The sequence below is a fragment of the Glandiceps talaboti genome, chromosome 10, assembly GCF_964340395.1.
Source record: "Glandiceps talaboti chromosome 10, keGlaTala1.1, whole genome shotgun sequence".
Classification (NCBI taxonomy): domain Eukaryota; kingdom Metazoa; phylum Hemichordata; class Enteropneusta; family Spengelidae; genus Glandiceps; species Glandiceps talaboti.
The window spans coordinates 19,407-39,772 of record NC_135558.1 but is presented as its reverse complement, the minus strand read 5'-3'; the positions used below and the strand labels follow the sequence as shown (position 1 = coordinate 39,772).

The following is a 20,366-nucleotide window of genomic DNA, read 5'->3' as shown; positions in this document are numbered from 1 at the left end:
TTCATTTGATAAGATATGATTTATAATAATGAATATTAAGTCTTTACTTACCATATCCACTCTACCTTTCATTTGATAAGTTATGATTTGACTATTAAGTCTTTACTTACCATATCCACTCTACCTTTCATTTGATAAGTTATGATTTGACTATTAAGTCATTACTTACCATATCCACTCTACCTTTCATTTGATAAATTATGATTTGACTATTAAGTCTTTACTTACCATATCCACTCTACCTTTCATTTGATAAGTTATGATTTGACTATTAAGTCATTACTTACCATATCCACTCTACCTTTCATTTGATAAGTTATGATTTATAATAATGAATATTAAGTCTTTACTTACCATATCCACTCTACCTTTCATTTGATAAGTTATGGTTTATAATAATGAATATTAAGTCTTTATTTACCATATCCACTCTACCTTTCATTTGATAAGTTATGGTTTATAATAATGAATATTAAGTCTTTACTTACCATATCCACTCTACCTTTCATTTGATAAGATATGATTTATAATAATAACTATTAATTCATTACTTACCATATCCACTCTACCTTTCATTTGATATGTTATGATTTATAATAATGAATATTAAGTCTTTACTTACCATATCCACTCTACCTTTCTTTCTATTCTGTAATGAGAAGAAAATTAGTAATCAAATCAAATAAAAAATTCTAATGTTAACAATACATGTTGCTTTTCTGTTTCCTTCTTGATCTTTAAACAGAATTGGGAAATGAAAATTAAAGCTCCATTTCAAAGACTTTTACAAAATTGAGCTCGGTGATAAAAACATGATCATATTATACCCGTATATTGATGGTGCAAATTGAGAGATCTGATTCGTCAAGACATCAAACTAAAATAATGATATATGCACAGTTAGTGCAACTCTAAGTGGCCCTGAATGAGAATATTATTCTCATCTTTTGATCACTGTTGTCTACAGCCATCATGACTGCCACATCCATACCATCAATTGCCTACACAACACTAAGTCATCCATGTTGAATGCTAATATTTTCCCAAGCTGGAGGAAATGAATAAGATAACCGAAGCCCTAGAATTGTCCAATGTTTACTCAAAACCATCACCTTAGAGTGGCTCAGCATAAGCCTACAGCATTGTTCTTGGCTCAAAAAATGCAGACACAGTGAGGCAGATCATGTACATAAATCCATCACAAAACAAATCTAACTTCAGACCATTCACAAATGAACTTGCCACTGTAAAAGGCAAAACTACATTATATATATGCTGCACAGTATTAAACTATTTATTGTTTATTTGTAAATTAGGTGACTTTGTCTTTGGGCCAATCTATACCTACACTTCCCTTCATTTCTCATTCTGAAGTACAGTTTGTTTTACGATTTTGAAAAGTTTTGTTGCAAATTTCAATATACTGGTATAATATGGTATACCTCTTGCTTTTGACCAGTTGACTCTATTTACTGTGGAAGATGTACAAAACCACCTGTTGGCATTAGATATGTCCAAATCAGCTGGTCCTGACGATTTTCACCCAAGATTTCTAAGGGAAGTTGTTAATGAAATTTGTGAACCTTTGTTCATGATTTTCCAGAAGTGGATTAGAAGTGGAGAAGTCCCAAGTGCTTGGAAAGAGGCCAATATTTCATGTATCTTCGATTGTGGTACAGTTCTACAGCTGTTGTTGAACTTGTTGGTATTAGAAGACTGGTCTTTGGCTATAGACAATGGGGCTCAAGTAGATGTAATTTATTTTGATTTCCAAAAGGCCTTAGATACAGTGCCCATAGAAGGCTTATGCTTAAACTATACAAATATGGATTTGGAGGGTCTCTGTTAAAATCAATAACTTTTTATCCAACAGACGTCAGCGTGTTGTCGTGAAAAATATTTATTCGAACTGGCTACCAGTGGTTACGGGCTTATTCATTTCCCTGAAGATTCCAGTAATCATTCCAGTAATCATATATGCATTCGCTTATGCTCATGTGTATATGTCATCAATGATCAAATGGTCAAAACCTAGGGCTACCTATACCATACCCAGGGGGTGGTTTATTGCAGAATGCTACTTTACGGTAAAATGATTTGAAAATCCTGGATTACCTTGAGTGAATCCAATTCCTGCATGACAACCCATGGTATGACAAGAACTGGTTTTCCACATCCTGACAAGGGTAAAACAAGATATACTTCAATACATAATTTATCATAGAACTATAGACTTCACTGATCAGATCATGTGTTATGGCGCTGGCACACTGAGTAGTTTATAAAAAGGGGTCAGATTAAGATGGCACTCACTATGCTAGATGACTTTAAACACTCTCACAGAGCTCATACAGTGTCCTATGAAACTGTCATTTTAGAGCGTATTATTACAGATTTTTTTATCTCCCAATGTTAAACTATATGGTATTACGAAGATACAGGAAAGAAATCTGTCACCTGAAAATAGCTGTGTTTTGGGGAATGTGCCCATAATTGTTTTTTTTTGATACACTTTGGGAAGCATCAAGGCACTGACCCAAGATTGAAAATTAGCCCTTTATGTATGCTATAATGACCATTCTGCAAATCAATATTGTGATCTTAGCACTGTATAATTACTTGTTTCCAGCATATGAGTTTGTAGGCTCATGTACAATTGTGTACAAATCTGTGGAGTCATTTGTAATGCTCTCCCTAAATCCTGTGGTCATATGTCTTTCCTTGCTAATGTGCCTTTCTTGCTGCCATACGACTCAAGTTTGAGGACTTGTTTGTATGGCTCCCCTAACCACCATGGTTATGTACTTGGGTTCTGAAGCAAATAACCTAGAATAATAATACATGTTTACTGCCAGTCAAATATCACCCACTAGTGTATCCAAATTTAACAACCTACCTTTAAAAGAATGGTCTTTGAATTCATCAAGGAACTTCAAATGACTGATTAAGACATTGGTATCAACAATAATGTACAGCTTGTCCTATAAGAACACATACGTACATCCGTGTACATGATTTAGACACTGACATCCATAATAATGTACATGTATAGCTTGTCCTGTTTGAATACATTAACACATATTTGGGACATAATTGACATAATTACAGTACATTTGTTATTACTTCAAAATGTATGCAACCCACTATAGGACAACAAAAATTGGAAGATGGGAAATGCTTCAAAATATATACTTTTCTCTGTAAAAGTTTCCTGACAAGTTACACCCCAGTAGCTCTAATTATCTCATCTTTTTGTGTTATCACCCTGTGGGACAGTTTTACCCCTATAAGAGGATTGATGTTATTTGTACAGAGTTAATGCATCGGTCATCACTGATACTGTCAGCAACATTTGTACCAACTCAAGAAGTAAATGCTCTATATAGTGAATATATTGATGGTAAAACATGGTTCAAGATGTCTCAACACAAATGAATAGTTTTTCTGGAAACAAAGTTACTGTATTTAATGCAAGGTACATAAAAGATAGTGTTTAGTTGCATACTCAATACACAATACATGATCTGTAAATACCTGTAGTACAGTAGGTGACTGCTGATGTCCTACTTGATGTTGTTCCATTGATGTTAGCTTGCCACATTTCTAGAGGTGAAAACAGAGTTGACAATGAATTATTTTCAAAGTTACTGTAGCAGTGTTTACAGAAATCAGTTGTTTGTTAGTTTCAGAAAACTTCACTAACAGTCAGTCTGATTAAAATCTGATGTGGTGAAAGTGGCTAGATACCTTTATTTACCTCTATTTCCATCATTTTGTGTTGTTTGTTTTGTCGGAGTGATCACCGCCTTCCCACATCTGAACCTGTGTAATAGACAATCCCATTGAACGTTGACAATATTGTAAGGTTTTCACAACCAATCAGCACACTTCAATTTCTCTAGTGTGTGCAGCTGCCAATGTAACACTCCTACTGATTGGCCAATCGAAAGCGCGAGATTCAAACGTGATTGTCTATTACACAGGTTCAGATGTGGGATGGCAGCGATCATTTGAAACAAAACAAACGACACAAAATGATGTACATATAGAAGTAAATAAGGGCATCTAGCCGCTTTTACCACATCAGATTTTAATCAGATTGACTAACAGTGTAACATCCTTAATTAAAATGTGAAGTTATTTATAGCTGTTAATTAATTAATTTGTATATTCAACTTCTTCACCTTGAAATTGTTTGTTAAGGTCATGGTCAATGTCTCAGAAAGCTCATCACTGATAATGTAAGGGTAGACACTGGTATCCATATGTATCAAACATTTGGTGATAACAATCAAAATGTGCTGTTTCATCACAATTATGGCCATCATTTTGCTATACAGGTCAAGGTCGTGAAATTAAGTGATGTGTGTATGCCTCACAGTCAACACAATTTCATGATTAAATGTCATCGTCACTTGGAATGCTTGATTCAAAAAGCTATGAAGATTACCAAAATTTGGCTATTTGACAATGACGAGGACTTTCAATGTCAAATGTCAAGGTCTTAAAAGGATGCTCATATTTGACAATATGGTGTAGGCCCTACACATTATACTGCCAAAGTTATGCTCATATTTGACAATATGGTGTAGGCCCTACACATTATACTGACAAAGTTATGATCATATTTGACAATATGGTGTTGGCCCTACACATTATACTGACAAAGTTATGATCATATTTGACAATATGGTGTAGGCCCTACACATTATACTGCCAAAGTTATGCTCATATTTGACAATATGGTGTTGGCCCTACACATTATACTGACAAAGTTATGATCATATTTGACAATATGGTGTAGGCCTGATGATTATACTGACAAAGTTATGATCATATTTGACAATATGGTGTTGGCCCTACACATTATACTGACAAAGTTATGATCATATTTGACAATATGGTGTTGGCCCTACACATTATACTGCCAAAGTTATGATCATATTTGACAATATGGTGTTGGCCCTACACATTGTACTGCCAAAGTTATGATCATATTTGACAATATGGTGTTGGCCCTACACATTGTACTGCCAAAGTTATGATCATATTTGACAATATGGTGTTGGCCCTACACATTGTACTGCCAAAGTTATGATCATATTTGACAATATGGTGTTGGCCCTACACATTATACTGACAAAGTTATGATGCAATATGGTGTTGGCCCTACACATTATACTGACAAAGTTATGATAATATTTGACAATATGGTGTTGGCCCTACACATTATACTGCCAAAGTTATGATGCAAATTGTGAAAATTAACAACAAATATGGCTACTATTCACTCATAAAACAAAGTGATATGCATATGTCTCACAAAGTAAGTTACCTTTGTGGCAGATTTGGTTAAATCAGTTAATGCATGCCAGAGATATGAGGGTGAATGCATACATGGATGGACATGTATAATGGAAATGTATAAGCCCCCTCTGGGTAGTGCCCATTGCAGGTTAACGGCACATCACTACAGAAAATCTGCTATTGGCAAACAAATAGACATATACATGTATACTAAAACCATAATTATTGTTGCACTAATAGATGGTGATGGCAGAGCCCAGGTTATGGGGATATATGTGCTGCCACTTGAGAGAACCTTGTTATCAGAGATGCCATGTTATTATGAGTATAATCTCATCAACAATGATGGCTTATATAATCATTTTGCAATAATAGTTTTAGTTTGTTGTATGTGTTAGCTTCCCAATATTTAATCTGCCATTGTTGTTTATTTTCAGTGAAAGATGGAAAGCAGTATAAATTTGATATTTGTAGATATGTTTTCACTCACCTGTTGGGGACTTATCTTGATGTTCTCTCGTATTTCTTGTAGCTGACATTACAAAAAAGAAAACAGGAATATTAAGTTACTTGTTATTATCATACACTAAAATATCAAGCTTTGAAAACTCATTTAATATACATAATGTAAGGTTTACAAGTCTGGTGCATGTAATCGTTTTCGAGACAAGCCATGACAATCTTTCAAGGTCAAGAAAACTTTACATGTAACTGAGTTTGCCAAGACCATTAAATTCCAATTTTGTCCATAATTTCCAGTAATGAAATACACAAAGGACTCCATACAATGTACACAAAGAATGATAACTACTGTTAAACAATGATGAATCAGGGGTGAACAAATCCACTGGTCCTGGGTCCGGGACTAGCGATTTTTTTGGGCGGACCACTCAAATTTTACCTTGTCTGGTCCGTTGGACCAGTACCTTACTGTTAATAACTATGTTAAAAAGTCATCTGAATATACAGATTCATAGGTAAGAATGTTTCACATTAGCGGGACCTGGGACCACTAATTTTTTCAGCAGGACCACTGGATCTTTTAAGGCACTGGTCCGGTGACCACCAGTTCACAAAATGATTTGTTCACCCCTGATGAATGTACATGTACATGTACAGGCAGCAAGAATAAACTTAAATCACACAAAAAATGGGATAGTCTTGCTGTTCATGCCTTCCAAAAAATGTATGTAATGTGTTACAAAACCTGTACTCACTGGCTGTGCACTGGTTTCTTTGTGAACCAGAAATCTGATGTACAAGTAGATTAAGAAATAGCTCTGATGGCATTGTAGCACAACTGTATTTGTCTGTTGCTATTGCCATGGTCTTGTTGCTAGGCATATTATACCCATGGCTGTTGTTATCTTTGAAATATATACCACCATTTGGCTGTTGCTATGGGCATGGTCTTGTTACTAGGCATATTTGCATACATTTTTGGAATCTTTATTCACTTGGTTACCCTTCCAAGTCCGCATCTTTGCAAAATAAACCCCATCATTTGGCTGTTGCTATGGATGTGGTATTGTTGCTAGGCATATTTACATACTTTTTTTTTTTAACCCTTTAGTCACTTAGCTACCCATCCTTGTGATCTTTGTAATATGCATCTCATCATTTCACTGTTGCTAAGGGCATGGCCATGGTTGCTAGGGTCAGTTGTGTCAAAACGTTTTGAACAACAGAATAACACCTCCATAAACATTTCCACCAAGTTTCAGCCCATTTATTGTGTAGTTTTCAAGATCCAAGTTTTTTACCAAAATTGAAATTTTTAGATTTTGCATATCACTGATGGGATGATCATTTGTGAATACACCTTCCAGTACACATCTCCATAGGCATCCCCATTAAAATTTCATCCTAATCTGCTCAGTAGTTTTCGAATGATAAATTTTGACAAAAAAGACATATTTTTAGACCTAATTTGCATATTACTGATGGGATCATCACATCATGAACAATTCATAAACTAAACACCCCTAATGGTTCTCCTACCAACTTTCAGCCGAATCTCCTCAATAATTTTAGAACTAACCAAAAAAGACACATTTTTAGACCTAATTTGCAGCTCACTGAAGGAATCACCACGTCATGAACAATTCTCAATCTACACAACACCAAGACTGTTGCAACCAAATTCCCGGCCAAGCTACCCAGTAATTTTGGACTTTAAGCTTTTTGACCAAAAATCACATCTCTTTTACCCAAAACGCACATCAATCATTTTCATTTGAAAATTTTTTGATCTACAAGTCAAACGTAATGTCCCCACCAAATACAAAGGCAATCGGTCTGGTAGTTTTTGAGTTTAACACACACACACACACACACACACACACACATTTCACCATGCCTATAGCTTTACTGAACCTAAGTTCAGTTGTGCTAATAAAAAATTAATTGTTCACCTCTGCTGTCACAATTTGTGCTTTCTCATCAGGAGGATCTACTTCCATGGCAACCACTTCATCAGTGTCACTGGTATAGTTCACATCATTTCTGAAATAACCTACAGGCATGTAATCTCCAACTGTCACATCCATATGTTCTTGGCTGGACACACTGGAAGTACCCTCTTGTCTACAAAGGACTGAACTGATGTTGCCATCTGACTGGACATGGAAATCCAAACGGACTTGTTGGTGTGTACCGCCTGGTAATATTTGTGTTGTTCTATCAGCAGGGATTGCAAACCTGCTAGTCTGTTGGGTGGATGTTGGTTTTGGTTTATTATCACAACTTACCATTGTTGATGTGATGACATCACTTGATGAACTACTTCTGGTATTTCTTGGTGAAGGTGTTGCTGCTGCTACTTTTCTCGCATGTGTAACTAATTCTATCTTTGATACTTGTGTTAGTGCTAATCTGCCTGTCTGTATGTCATGTTCTTTCTTTCTCATATTGCATTTACCCTGCTTCATCTCGCCTGCCACTTTTGTATTACAATTGTCAGTGTCACTATCCTTCTGTATATGCTTCACAGTCTTGTTTATAACTATAGGATTCTGTATCCTAGGACTATTTTTTCTCTCTTTATTTCTTTCTTGGGCCCGCTGCTGTTTCCTCCACTTTCGTGTTGATGCTTCAAGTTTGCGAGAAGTATAACCTACACAAGAGCTGTTTTCAACATTTTGTTTTCCAACAGGAGTTTGTGACACTTTGGAGATCGCTGTTTTAACTTTCTTTGTGAATATTTGTTTACCTGTGGATATTTCTGTACCTGTGAGCTGTTTAGACGATATGTTTCTAATGCCAACTTCTTTATCGGCCTTTTCTTTTACATTTTTTAATGGCACAGATGGCAATGATGTCAAACCCTTCGGAGAAGGACTTGAACGAGAACTGGGCTTCTTCTTAGCTTTCAAAGGAGATCTGGTAGGACTTACAAATCTTTCAGCAGAGTTAGGACTAAACAACGACAGTGGATCAGAACTGCCACTACAGCTTTGTTCAGATGACTGTTTACGTTTCTTTCCAGCTGAACTGGGTTTAGGAGGCGAAGAAATACATTTACGTTTGAAATTTTCAGGGTTTTTAACATGTTGAGTTTCTCTGACATCATCCTTTTCAACATCCTGTACACCTTTCAACCAAGAAGTAATACGGTCAACAGATACATTAGAGGGTGTGTCTCCACCATAAAGCAAAGAGTTAACTGAAGTGGTGACAACCCTGTCTGAGTTTGACACTACATCAGAACTCCTCTGTGATGCTGATGCTGGAAAAGATCTTTTCTTCCCTGTCTTCTGTAATGTGACAAAATAAACTATATAAACAAAACTCGAACATATTGTATGAAAATTAAGTTACATTCATTTAAATTCCAATTTATCACCTATATACATAAAAAAGTTATGGTATGCAATATACAATAAAAATACAGTAATTAGGCTGGCTAAGAGGTGCTACCAAAAAAAAAATACCCAGAAGGGGAATTCAATACCAGTTTAGGGAAAAAAGGCATTTTCATAAACGTTTAGTTCTGGAGAGCTATTTCTTGATTTCACACTACATAAATTTTGGGCAATGGCCAAGAAACACTACATTGAAATTTGTTTCACATTCATTTTCTTTGACTGTGTTAGCAGTGATCCTACAGTGTCTCATGAGAGTTATATACATGCATGCATATGTATTAGATGTAGAATAAATATTCATGACTTTTAAGTGCTTACTACCTTCCTATAAACAGTCAATGCTTTCATTTCCTGGAGTGGCATCCACTTTAAAGGGGAATTAAAATATGCCTTGATCAATTCCTTGGGCATGATAGGAAATTGTCATGTCAATGGATAACGCCCCTAGTAGCCAAACTATACAACCCTTCATCTTTTTGATAACCCAAATATGGCATATTCACAAAATTATCAGTGAGCTGATATTGTAGGCAAAATAAATGGTAAACAACACTTGTGAGCATTTGTATTTTACCTCTTTAGTGACCGGATGTCTCCAGCTCCTTTCACCTGTGTTTACATTGAAATAATAACGTTGATCTGGATTTCTCCGTTGGGATACACAGATTATCCATCCATCAGGAAGGCCTGAATTTGGTTTGTTACTCATGGCTGTATTTCAAATTTTCACTAAGATGTACACACTGTGAGGGATATACCATGTATTATCACTAAAAAAGTTTGAAAAAAAAGTCTTCCATTGATGGAATCCAAATTGCACCTTCACCTGTTAGGGTCTAAACAAAAAGTATTAATGTTTAAATCCTTAAGAAGTTAGCAAGCCACATGTAAATAAACATTCTCTTGTGACAGTGTGTATTTGTCAAGGCAGTCATGCACACTATCTCTTTAATAGCTGGTGTATTTTAGATTTTCAGATATGTACAATCACATGGAGGGTCTATGGTACAATAAACATCACTTCACACACCAGTGATCAATCAAACTGCTACAATTTTTCTCTTCATGAGCATAGTCATGAGTGATTGTGTGAATGGAAGCAGTAACCACTGACCCAATCAGCTTGTGGCACAGTCAAAAACTGCTGACTCAATCAGCTGGTGGCACAGTCAAAAACTGCTGACCCAATCAGCTGAGAGAACTGTCAAAATTGCATTTGTGGGATGTCAGTTTGACATGGACTGTGGTTCATATATTGAAATAGCCAACATAACTCTGCCTCCATTGAACCATTATTATGTCTGGACACATAAAAACAAGCAGTTTGATATCTACACTTCTTTACTCAGATATGTTTCTTACTTTTGTTGAAAAAGGTCAATATTTCATTGAAAATAGCATGTAATTTTGTAAAAGCATCAACTGAAAGATATCAAAAAGTTTATCATAAATTTGAACGACAATGAAATGATATTTTGTGATTTCAGTGCACTTTGCTTTTGTAAAAATGTTGACAACTTTGCAAGCGTTGTGACACACAGAACATTGTGATCACCAGCACTCTCAATACTAGCAAAACAATAATAATGTTAGAACAAAGATATAGTACATTGTTCTATCTGATCTTTTATGTCAGTGCTTGACCATGATAATCTGACAATTCTGAAAACATGGATGACTCTGGAGTTGATATCAGTCGGCAAACTATATTATAGGGCTGTCTGAAAAGTGTGACTGACACAACCAATGACTCTCCAGAAACGAAAATGGCACCCCCTTCAATTGAGTGGGTGCTTTGAAATTATGAAAAATTCTGATATCGAGATTCTTGGCCATCCACTTTTAGCTACCATAGATTTTTGTTGTCAAAGAGATATGAAATAAGTAGATGGTCAATCAATTGCTAATATTTGACTGCTGGGCCTGATATTTTTTGTTATTAGCACACAAGTTTTTTTCTCTTTGCATGCTTGGAATGGGTTTGTTGTGCAAGTTTTTGCAGGACAGTTCATAAACCCTCCACTAACATGGACGGTGTTTGAACAGGACAATATCACAATCGAGTCCATACTGTTACATCGATATTAGATATAATCATGGATGTATACTATTAGGGGAGAGCCATGATATAATGTTGCATATAGCCGGTGGTTGGTGCCATCATGGATGTATTCAACTTAGTATTAGGGGAGATCTCTCCTAGTACATCGTACATCCACGGTGTCATTTAAAATTTAAATGCCACGTGATCTGTAATAACTTCATTTCGAACGCCAAACACAGCCTAGCCATACGTTTTCCTCCGTCATGTCCGTGTTCCTTGACGAGAATTGATACATTTCCTTGCCTCAGGCATAGTCCCTACACTCGGCGAGGGTTCATTTGGTTAGGGGTCCAATTGACCCGTTTCCATATCTATGACACTGAACGCGATTAACTTTTGAGCACATAAACCGTCACGACCCACAACACACAGTGGTCTTCCATTGCAAGAGTTCGTTGGGTCGATTGTCGTGCAATAAGTGTACTAAACTACAACTACAAGTGAACATTTGCTCCATAATCAACCCCACACTCGACTCACCTTCACGGTTAACGGTTGCACGGTTGGAGAAGCACGTACGCCCTCAACTTATGTAGCTTTAAATTTTGGAAAAATAAGTTTGAACTTAAGTGGTATTATCTTGAACAAAAACTAACTATAAATCATGTACATGCTCTTTTACCGAAGTGAAAGTATTTTTACAATCAATTTATATCCCAATTGGGTCAGAAGTAAGATACTATCGTGAAGTATAATCGTGTGCAGGTTACATTATGAACCGGTACGTTTACTTTTTTGACAGAGTTGAGGATACATTTTCATGTTCAACATGGCGGAAGTCAATGCAGTCGTTTATGAGGTGAGTGTTTTGATTTATTTTTGTCCTTTCCCAATGTGTGATAGTAGATAGTTATGATGTAACATTATTGACATTTAATTTAAATGGCGGGGACAGCATTTCAACTTTCTTTTCTGTCATTAAGTAAAGTAAGTTCGAATGTACATATTCGTTAAATGCGATCATCAAATTGATGCAAGTCAGCTGGGCTTGGTTTTGTCAATGCCCCAGATCAATGTCGCAATTGTTATTCTGCAAGGACAGAGCTGTCATTCTCGCTAGTTTACAAGCGTTTTTATTTTATTTTACAGGGATGGTTAGAAAAGTGTAATATTTCAAATTCCGACAGCAAAAAGAATTTGCTAAGGAAAAAGTCAACTTCATCATGGAAAAAGTTTTATTTCATATTACGCAAGGAACGCGATGAAACGCGAGAGTACAGTGTCCTTGCGTTCTACGAGAAAAAACCTACAACAGCACAGGATGGAAGTAAACTTAAAGGTACCACTACTTAAAGGTTCAACTCGCCCCCAATTTCAACTCGCCCCATTTTCAACTCGCCTCATTTTCAACTCCTTCCAAAAACACTAGTGAATGTTTATAAATCTAAAAGATCATATGCGGCCCAAAATGAACCACTGTTTTCAATGCCTACGCTACACGACCGGTCGTACGACCAGATTTCGGTCGTGGATGTTTAGTATCATATAATACACAAGGCTACAGTACGTAACATTGGAAGTCGGCTACATGGTAACCTTCAGACATGTAGAGAAGTCACATGGGTTATATTTTCATGCTATTCCCAAACATGGAATACTACAATACCATTGGCATTATCCCATTGTTTTTTTTCTGTTACACTATTGTACATGTTCCAGAATCCTCATTATCATGTGTCTTTGCTACTTCTAGGTATAACCAAACTATGGCCACACTATAAAGTAGAGAAATGTTTCCCTGTGAAGGGCAAAGAGTACATATTTGCAGTTACAACTGACCAAGAAAAGTATCAACTGAATGCAGATGGCCAGAGTACAATGGATACATGGGTTTTCTATTTACAAATGCAAACTACATTACGACATGATCTTCCAGGTATAGTGTATACATTGTTACTTTTCAGTTGTATGAGTTTTGTGTTGATCTAAGTATGGTATTTATGTTGTGCGAGTTCTTTTATATTTGTAAAACAATACTAGTCAAATTCTGAATCCCATTCCTTGAATAAGGTAAAGAGCGAACTTTTGGATCCAGTCACTGGTGAGCTAAGAGTCAGTTCATAGATGTCCTAATACAAAATAATTAACAATGTGTTGTAAGCTTTTTAGGACATTCTTAGAACTACACTAAAGAACTACTAAAGTTTTGCACCCAAATAATGGCCAACTAAGCAATGTGTGGTTTTTCAGTGACTGATTTTATTCCAAATTTGTAGATTAAACAAAACATCTACTACTGGGGAATGTAGAATATATTTGAATTGAAAGTGATAAAAATCATACATCCTTGAATCTCCAATAATGTACTGTACATATACTGTATTTTTTTTTATCTCTGTAGGGTCATGCTTTATTGTCAAAGCTGTAGATTCTGATGAGCACAGGAGAATAGGAAGTTTTGGAAGCAATTGCTTATTGCATATATCACCTTGGGGTATTACATGTGCTTTGCAGGTGAGTTGAAACTACCCAGTACGGACTAAGTATTTATTTATTTATTTATTTATTTATATTTATTTATTTATTTATTTATTTATTTATTTATTTATTTATTTATTTATTTATTTATTTATTTATTTATTTATTTATTTATTTATTGCTTCCCTTTTGTACCAGGGCTCACCAAGCATGTTAGGAGCAGCACTAACAGAAAATTAAAATATATACACTATTAAAAATTAGAGAAGATATGACTACCCCTGGTAGTATAATCACACACAGAATCAAACAAATAAGTACAAACAAACTAAAGGGAGGTAAGAAGAGAGAGAGAGAGGGGGGGGGGGATTTCTGTTTCAAATGTTAATAGCCAGAAGATCTAACCTTCAGAACTATTCTATATTACTTTTAGAAAATCTTTTCTGTTTTCAGTTGCATCAATAAGGTATTGTTTGATAAGTTTATCTATCTATTTACTTATAGACTCATTTTAATGTTTTGTACTATCTCCTATAGATAAATATAGTTATAAGTAGTTCTTTCCCATGTTTCAAATCTTGATACAAGTTCAATTCTCCATTGTTTAGTGAGAGTTCTTCTGTTCCTTTCATTAAGATCTGTCATTGTCTAGAATGGCTTCACATGTAGAAAGAAAGTGTTCAAGTGTCTCATCAGCTTTTCCACAAGGACATGTATAATCTTCATTATAATTTTCCATTTTCTCTTTTCATATGCAAGACCAAGGGAATGTGATCTTGCCTTGAAATCAATTGTGACCCTGTAAAATTAGTAAATGAATTAATGATCTTCAAGTTGTTTTGAAATTACAGTAATGGATAAGACTAGAATATTTTTGTCATATTTTCTTTCCATATGAGCTCATTCTTTCTTGATCATAGATTGGTCAGTTGCCATTGAAATGTATCCATTTTTGTTTTCTGTAAGCTATCTAGATCTTTGATTGGTCAGTTGCCATTGAAATGTATCCATTTTTGTTTTCTGTTAGCTATCTAGATCTTTGATTGGTCAGTGGCCATTGAAATGTATCCGTTCATTTGAAAGTTCTGATGATGGCAGATTTACATTTGAAGCGGGTAGATGTTCACCAATGGGGGAAGGAGAATACACTTTTTGTACTCAAAAAGATCAGGACAATGCCATGTATGATTTGATTGACAATTATACAACCAATTCTTCCCCAAATCAAAGACAAGGGGTAAGTGAAAATTATGGTTTTTTTCCATAATTTGACTTGTAATGTAATGTAATGTAATGTAATGTAATGTAATGATCATATGTTTATTGCATTTTCAGACCTCCAACTCACATACATTTATAACAAGAAATAAGGCAAACATAAAAAAGGGAGTTGATTGTTGGTATGTCAAGAATTTCAAAGAAGAAAGATTCTTTCAAAGAATTGCTTTTCATACTGGATAAACATGCTAAATTCCTAACCAAATTGTGTGTGATATGTGTGTGATAATATAATTATTTCTTGCTAATTCAGCAATCATCTTCAGGAAGCAAAAAAGATGGGAGGAAAGAAATTGATGAAATTACTGAAGAGTATGATTGTTTACGACTTGCAACATTTGGATTATTACCTTCACAAAAAGGTAACTCAGTGTTTCCTCAGTTTACACAAGTTTGACAATATCTGTTACAAATTAAATGCTTGGTAGTGGAAATAGCATTTTATGACCTGTGTCATATTTGATTTTTTGGTAAACACCAAGATTTTCACTCCACACATAGCACATGCAGTCCTATGGGCACACTTGAGAATGCGCTGACCTTCTTGTTCTATTGACACTGTAGTATCAGGTACAGGGTCAAAATAGAACAAGAAGGCTGACACATTCTCATGCGTGCCCATAGGACTGCATGTGTTATGAATTACATGTATGTGTTATGCATGTGATATTGCAGGCACAGAGAAAATTAGTTGTTGAGTTTCTGTCAAGAATTTAGGTAACGTGAATGTGATAAGGACTTTATTGTTTACACTCTACATGTACTTCTGAACTTATAATTATGTATTTCATTCACATTAAAACAAACACTTGGTTGGCATTTGCTACATTAAAAAAATTAACAATTTATCAATATGTTTTTAATAAATGAATACAACATCTTCCAAGTGAAGTAGGTGGCTGAACATACCTTGACATTTGTGGAGTATACAGAATTTTGCAGTGAAAAGAGAATGAACTTTTTGATCTTTGTTATATTTAGCTATGGAGGGAGCTGCAGTGTCTGCCAGTATAGATGTTCCTAGTACTAGAAGTACTGCGAGAAAAAGACCACCACTTACCAAACAACCAAGCACAGGTACACTTTCATTATTGCTTACCTAACAACAAACCAACAATCAGATGTATTTTTTGCTTATTTTTAGTGCTCCAAAGGGGGACTACCATAGTGGGCTCTGTCCATCCATCCATGTGTTTCATTTCGCAGAGATGCAATATCCAATTTCTTTCCATGACAGTCGCAAACCATTAGCGGTCCAAGTGCAACAAACCCGCGGGCTTGCCTGGCGAAAACGGGTGTCATAAAAGTTGTTTGCATCTCTAAAGCTGTTTGTAGCGTTACTTATAATAGCCTAATAAATTGATAACAACTGATATAAGACGGAGATAAGGTTTGCCTCAATTGACTCACTCCTTAAAAATGATCTTGCGCTGTGAACTACACTTTTACAGCTGTTTACTTGTGTTATGTAAGAGCCCATCATCACATGTGTAAATATTGGTACTCTTTGATAACAAGTCCACTTGCTTGGCTAATGGCTTGTCCCAGTAATGCAAAATTAGCACAAAGCTGACATGATTTATGGTACATATGCATGTAACATTGTTTTGTGATATATGGAAATTTGACCATGGCAGACAAAATCTATATTTCCCTCACATAGGTGGTTGACTTCCCCGAGTAATAATGGATTTGTTTTAACATTTTCTCTTTCTAAACACTGATGGCGCTCTTTCCAAGAGATGGTACTAGCAGTAGTACACTGTACTAGATTTGTACATACCTCAATGGCAGTTAGCCACAATGATACTTTGAATGATGGGGTTGCCTACAAATTTGAAAAATAGAGGGGCAGTCTCATTTACATATTAATTTGTATATCATTAACACATTTCCAGAGCTCAAACTTGAATATAAGGCCTACAACGACTTGTACATGTAACAAAGTAAACAGAAAAAAGTCTAACAATTTTAGTTTAGTTTGAATGATGTTAACACAATTAATAATATCATAATTAGTCTCCCAAAGTGTGGATTATTATAATGGGGCTCTGTTCATCAGTCTGTCCATCCGTACATAATACATGTATGTCTTTTCTCAGAAAAGGAATATCCATTTTCTTTCAAACATGACACAAAGGTGACATATCATGTGGGACATATGCACATGAATTTCTTTTTTGATATCTGTAAATATGACCGAATAGTGGCCATATTTGTAGTTAAAATCAATATTTACTGCATAACTCAAAAACTTATACATGTACACAGAAACTCCATTCAAGTGTCTACTCCCATATTATCAGATGCAAGCTAGCATTGGATACTTTAACCTTGACCTTCAGTGTCTGTGTTCTATAAAGACTTGTTATGTGTGATTTACATAATTAGTGATAGGCATTAGCTGAAGTATGCAAGCCTCAAATTTCATATAGTTTGGCATTGATAATTTGCTATTTCAGGGGTGTATCATATGATAGCTGCTTAGAATTGGCATTCTAAGAAGTATGTAGGGACAATACTATAAAGGCTTTCGGCCCTTACAGAAGGCAATCCATTTACATCTGATCTGGGTGTTTTTTTTCAGATGAGTCGGCCCCAGAAGATCGTGATGGTGCTGGATACATGTTGTAAGTTTTTGTTTTGAAGTTTACTAACATCATCTTCATTACCTGTTTTGTTTAATTATATAAATTACTATGACCATACAGCATTATTCCAAAGTTCATCAATATTACCCTTAATACTGTTTGTTTAATTATAGCAATTGATATACATTTACAGCTTAGTTCAAAAGTTTGTCACCTTTATTACCCATCTCTGTTTAAAGGCCAGTGATTTAATCCAAGGTTCTTATTTTTAATAGTGTTATCTCCTCAGTAAAACATTCTTTTATTCTCCACCAAACATTTCTAAAGCTCTTTGAGACAACTGTTTTTCATGTCTAAATTGATTTCCATTTTGCAGACCAGCCTCAGAAGCTAGGAAATTACAAAGATCCCAGTCAGAACAGCAGCCAGTAGAGCATTCACAACAATTAATCAGATCCAAGTCTGAATTTTGTCATCCTAAGGATGAGAAGGGGGCATACTTAGACATGTCACAGTCTAATTTACATACAAGTAGTCGAGAGGACGAAACCTGGTGGTCAATGTCTGGTGAGTTTAAACAGGAATATGAGACTGTAGGGCCAGAAACTGCTGAAGATATCGCCAGAAGGATGTCCCAGACAAAGCCTGCAGAGATTCCCAAGAGAGAGCAGATTTCTACAAAGAAAACAACTGCAAAACAGAAAAGATTTTCAACAAATCCATATGAAGACATGGTATCACCACCATCTACTTATGAGAATGCGCATCAGCCACCTCGGATTAGTTATGAAAATACACCTTTGCTCAAACCAAGCCCAAGTTTGAGATCAACAGCATATGAAAATGAAGCATTTGTAAGCTCACCATCATCACTTACACAAAGTCTACCAAAAAGATTTCAGATTAAAGAGAATGTTAGTGAGCAGACATTTATAGAGGCTGCAGCTGCAGATACAGGAAGTGTTGAGTATTCACAAATTAAAATTTCATCTCAAAAGGGAATGCGGAGAACAGGGCCACCACCATACCTTGAACTTGAAGAAGATGAAACAACTGTAGAACCAGCTGCTCTATCACCAAGATTAGCACGATCAGCTTCCTATGATAACCTTATTGCAAAGTTATCCTTGAGTCCTTCACTGGATATCAAATCAGCAGAAATTGTACAGCAAATGCCTGAATGGCTGATCAACAGACGACTACCAGCACCTCCACCTGGAACTATAAATCTTCATTGTGTACACAGTTACCTTGATATTGATGTGAAAGGTAACAGGGACAAAACAAAAGTAGGAGTGGAACAAAAACTCCAACAACAACGACGACGACATAATTATGAAGATATTGATGAGGATGGGTATGAGTTTATGCAGCGTACGCTCAAAAGATCACAGTCAGATTCTAATCTTCTAGATGACACAGCAGCCCCACCACCGATTCCCAGTACACCAAGACCTTCACAGAAAAATAAACATACAGAAGTGAATCAGAATGGTCAGTCAGAGGAGGCAGCTGATAAACGTAAAAGGAAGTCTAGTAAACCTAAATCACGTCCAGTGTCGGATCAATGTGATACACCCCAAGAAGAAGCATCAGCGAGAGCACCAGCTGATCTCACCAAGTTAAAATCTCCAACAGGAATGAAGAATATCAGGACATCAAAGAAGACCAGAACATTTACCAAAGCATCACCTGAAACAGAAGTTCCAGTAGTTGTTACCACAAATGTGACTGAAATATAGATTGGTAGACTTTTAGCTTCAGTTCTTACAGTCACTGATTTTTAGCACAACTGAACTGATAAGGTTCAGTAGTGCTATAGTCATGTCAAAGTGTCTGTGTGGATGTGTGTGTGTGTGTGTGTGTGTGTGTGTGTAAACAACTTAAAAAGTCAAAAACCACTAGACCGATTGCCATGATATTTAATGGGTGTATTGCCTTGGGTGTCTAGTTCCGAAATTGTTCAAATCAAAATTATCTTACCACTGGTGTGTGATTTGGGTAAAAAAGATTAGATTTTTGGTCAAAAAACTTAAACTTAAAAATTACCAGGCAGATTGGTCTAAAATTTAGTGGGAACATTCTTAAGTGTGTTTAGATTAAGAAATGTTCATAACATGATGATGCCATCAGTGATATGCAAATTAGGGCAATAAATGCATCTTTTTTGGTCAAAAATCTTTAATTCCAAAACTACTGAACATTGGGCTGAAATTTAATGGGGTGCATCTGGGGGTGAATAGATGAAGAAATATTAAGCATATAATGATTTCATCAATGATATGCAAATTAGGTGTAAAAATGGGAATTTTGGTCAAAAATGTATATCTCAAAAAACTTGGTGAGCTGTTTCTAGAAGTGTTATTCTACAGATTTTCTTCAAAACATTTTGGCACAATTGGCCGTAGCAACCATAGCCACACCTTAACAACAACCAAATGGCAGTATATTTTGGTTGAATAACAACACCATCTGGTAGACAAGTGAGTAAATATTCAAAAAAATGTATGGAAATACCCCTAGCTACCATGACCACGCCCATAGCAACAGCCAAACGGTGGTGTATTTCACAAAGATAACAGGGATTAATAGACAAATGAATAAACATTCAAAAAATGTATGTAACTGTGCCTAGCAAAAAGACCACGCCCATAGCACAGCCAAATGGTCATGTATATTGCAAGGATAACAATAGGGCTTAATAGACAAGTGAACATTCAAAGAATGTATGCAATATGTCTAGCAACATGACCATGCCCATAGCAACAGCCAAGGGATTGCACATATTGCAAAGATAACAAC

The 20,366-nt window shown here is 35.7% G+C and overlaps 2 protein-coding genes across 2 annotated transcripts in view; one reads left to right on the top strand and one right to left on the bottom strand.

Moving 5' to 3' along the window:
- The window catches only part of LOC144441217 (uncharacterized), a 36,267-nt gene extending 26,329 nt beyond the window's left edge, over positions 1-9,938 (bottom strand). The window contains 6 exon segments of the mRNA XM_078130776.1: positions 2,116-2,177; positions 2,897-2,981; positions 3,535-3,603; positions 5,798-5,839; positions 7,722-9,062; positions 9,748-9,938. Of these exon segments, the coding sequence (XP_077986902.1) occupies positions 2,116-2,177; positions 2,897-2,981; positions 3,535-3,603; positions 5,798-5,839; positions 7,722-9,062; positions 9,748-9,882 (1,734 nt within the window). The 5' untranslated portion in view covers positions 9,883-9,938.
- Positions 9,939-12,046: 2,108 nt separating this feature from the next.
- On the top strand, positions 12,047-19,306 carry LOC144441216 (uncharacterized). Its single transcript, XM_078130775.1, has 9 exons — positions 12,047-12,076; positions 12,367-12,556; positions 12,971-13,153; positions 13,619-13,731; positions 14,723-14,932; positions 15,227-15,335; positions 15,955-16,050; positions 17,561-17,603; positions 17,941-19,306. Exons 1-9 carry the CDS (start codon positions 12,047-12,049, stop codon positions 19,304-19,306), a joined length of 2,340 nt encoding a protein of 779 aa, XP_077986901.1.
- Positions 19,307-20,366: the final 1,060 nt, after the last annotated feature.

What these genes read in the sequence shown, in the direction of transcription:
- LOC144441216 (XM_078130775.1), top strand. Translation starts at nt 12,047, where the DNA reads ATGGCGGAAGTCAATGCAGTCGTTTATGAG. An exon ending in GTATTACATGTGCTTTGCAG is followed by an intron (nt 13,732 to 14,722) that starts GTGAGTTGAAAC and finishes GTTTTCTGTTAG; the next exon opens with CTATCTAGATCTTTGATTGG. An exon ending in GATGGTGCTGGATACATGTT is followed by an intron (nt 17,604 to 17,940) that starts GTAAGTTTTTGT and finishes TCCATTTTGCAG; the next exon opens with ACCAGCCTCAGAAGCTAGGA.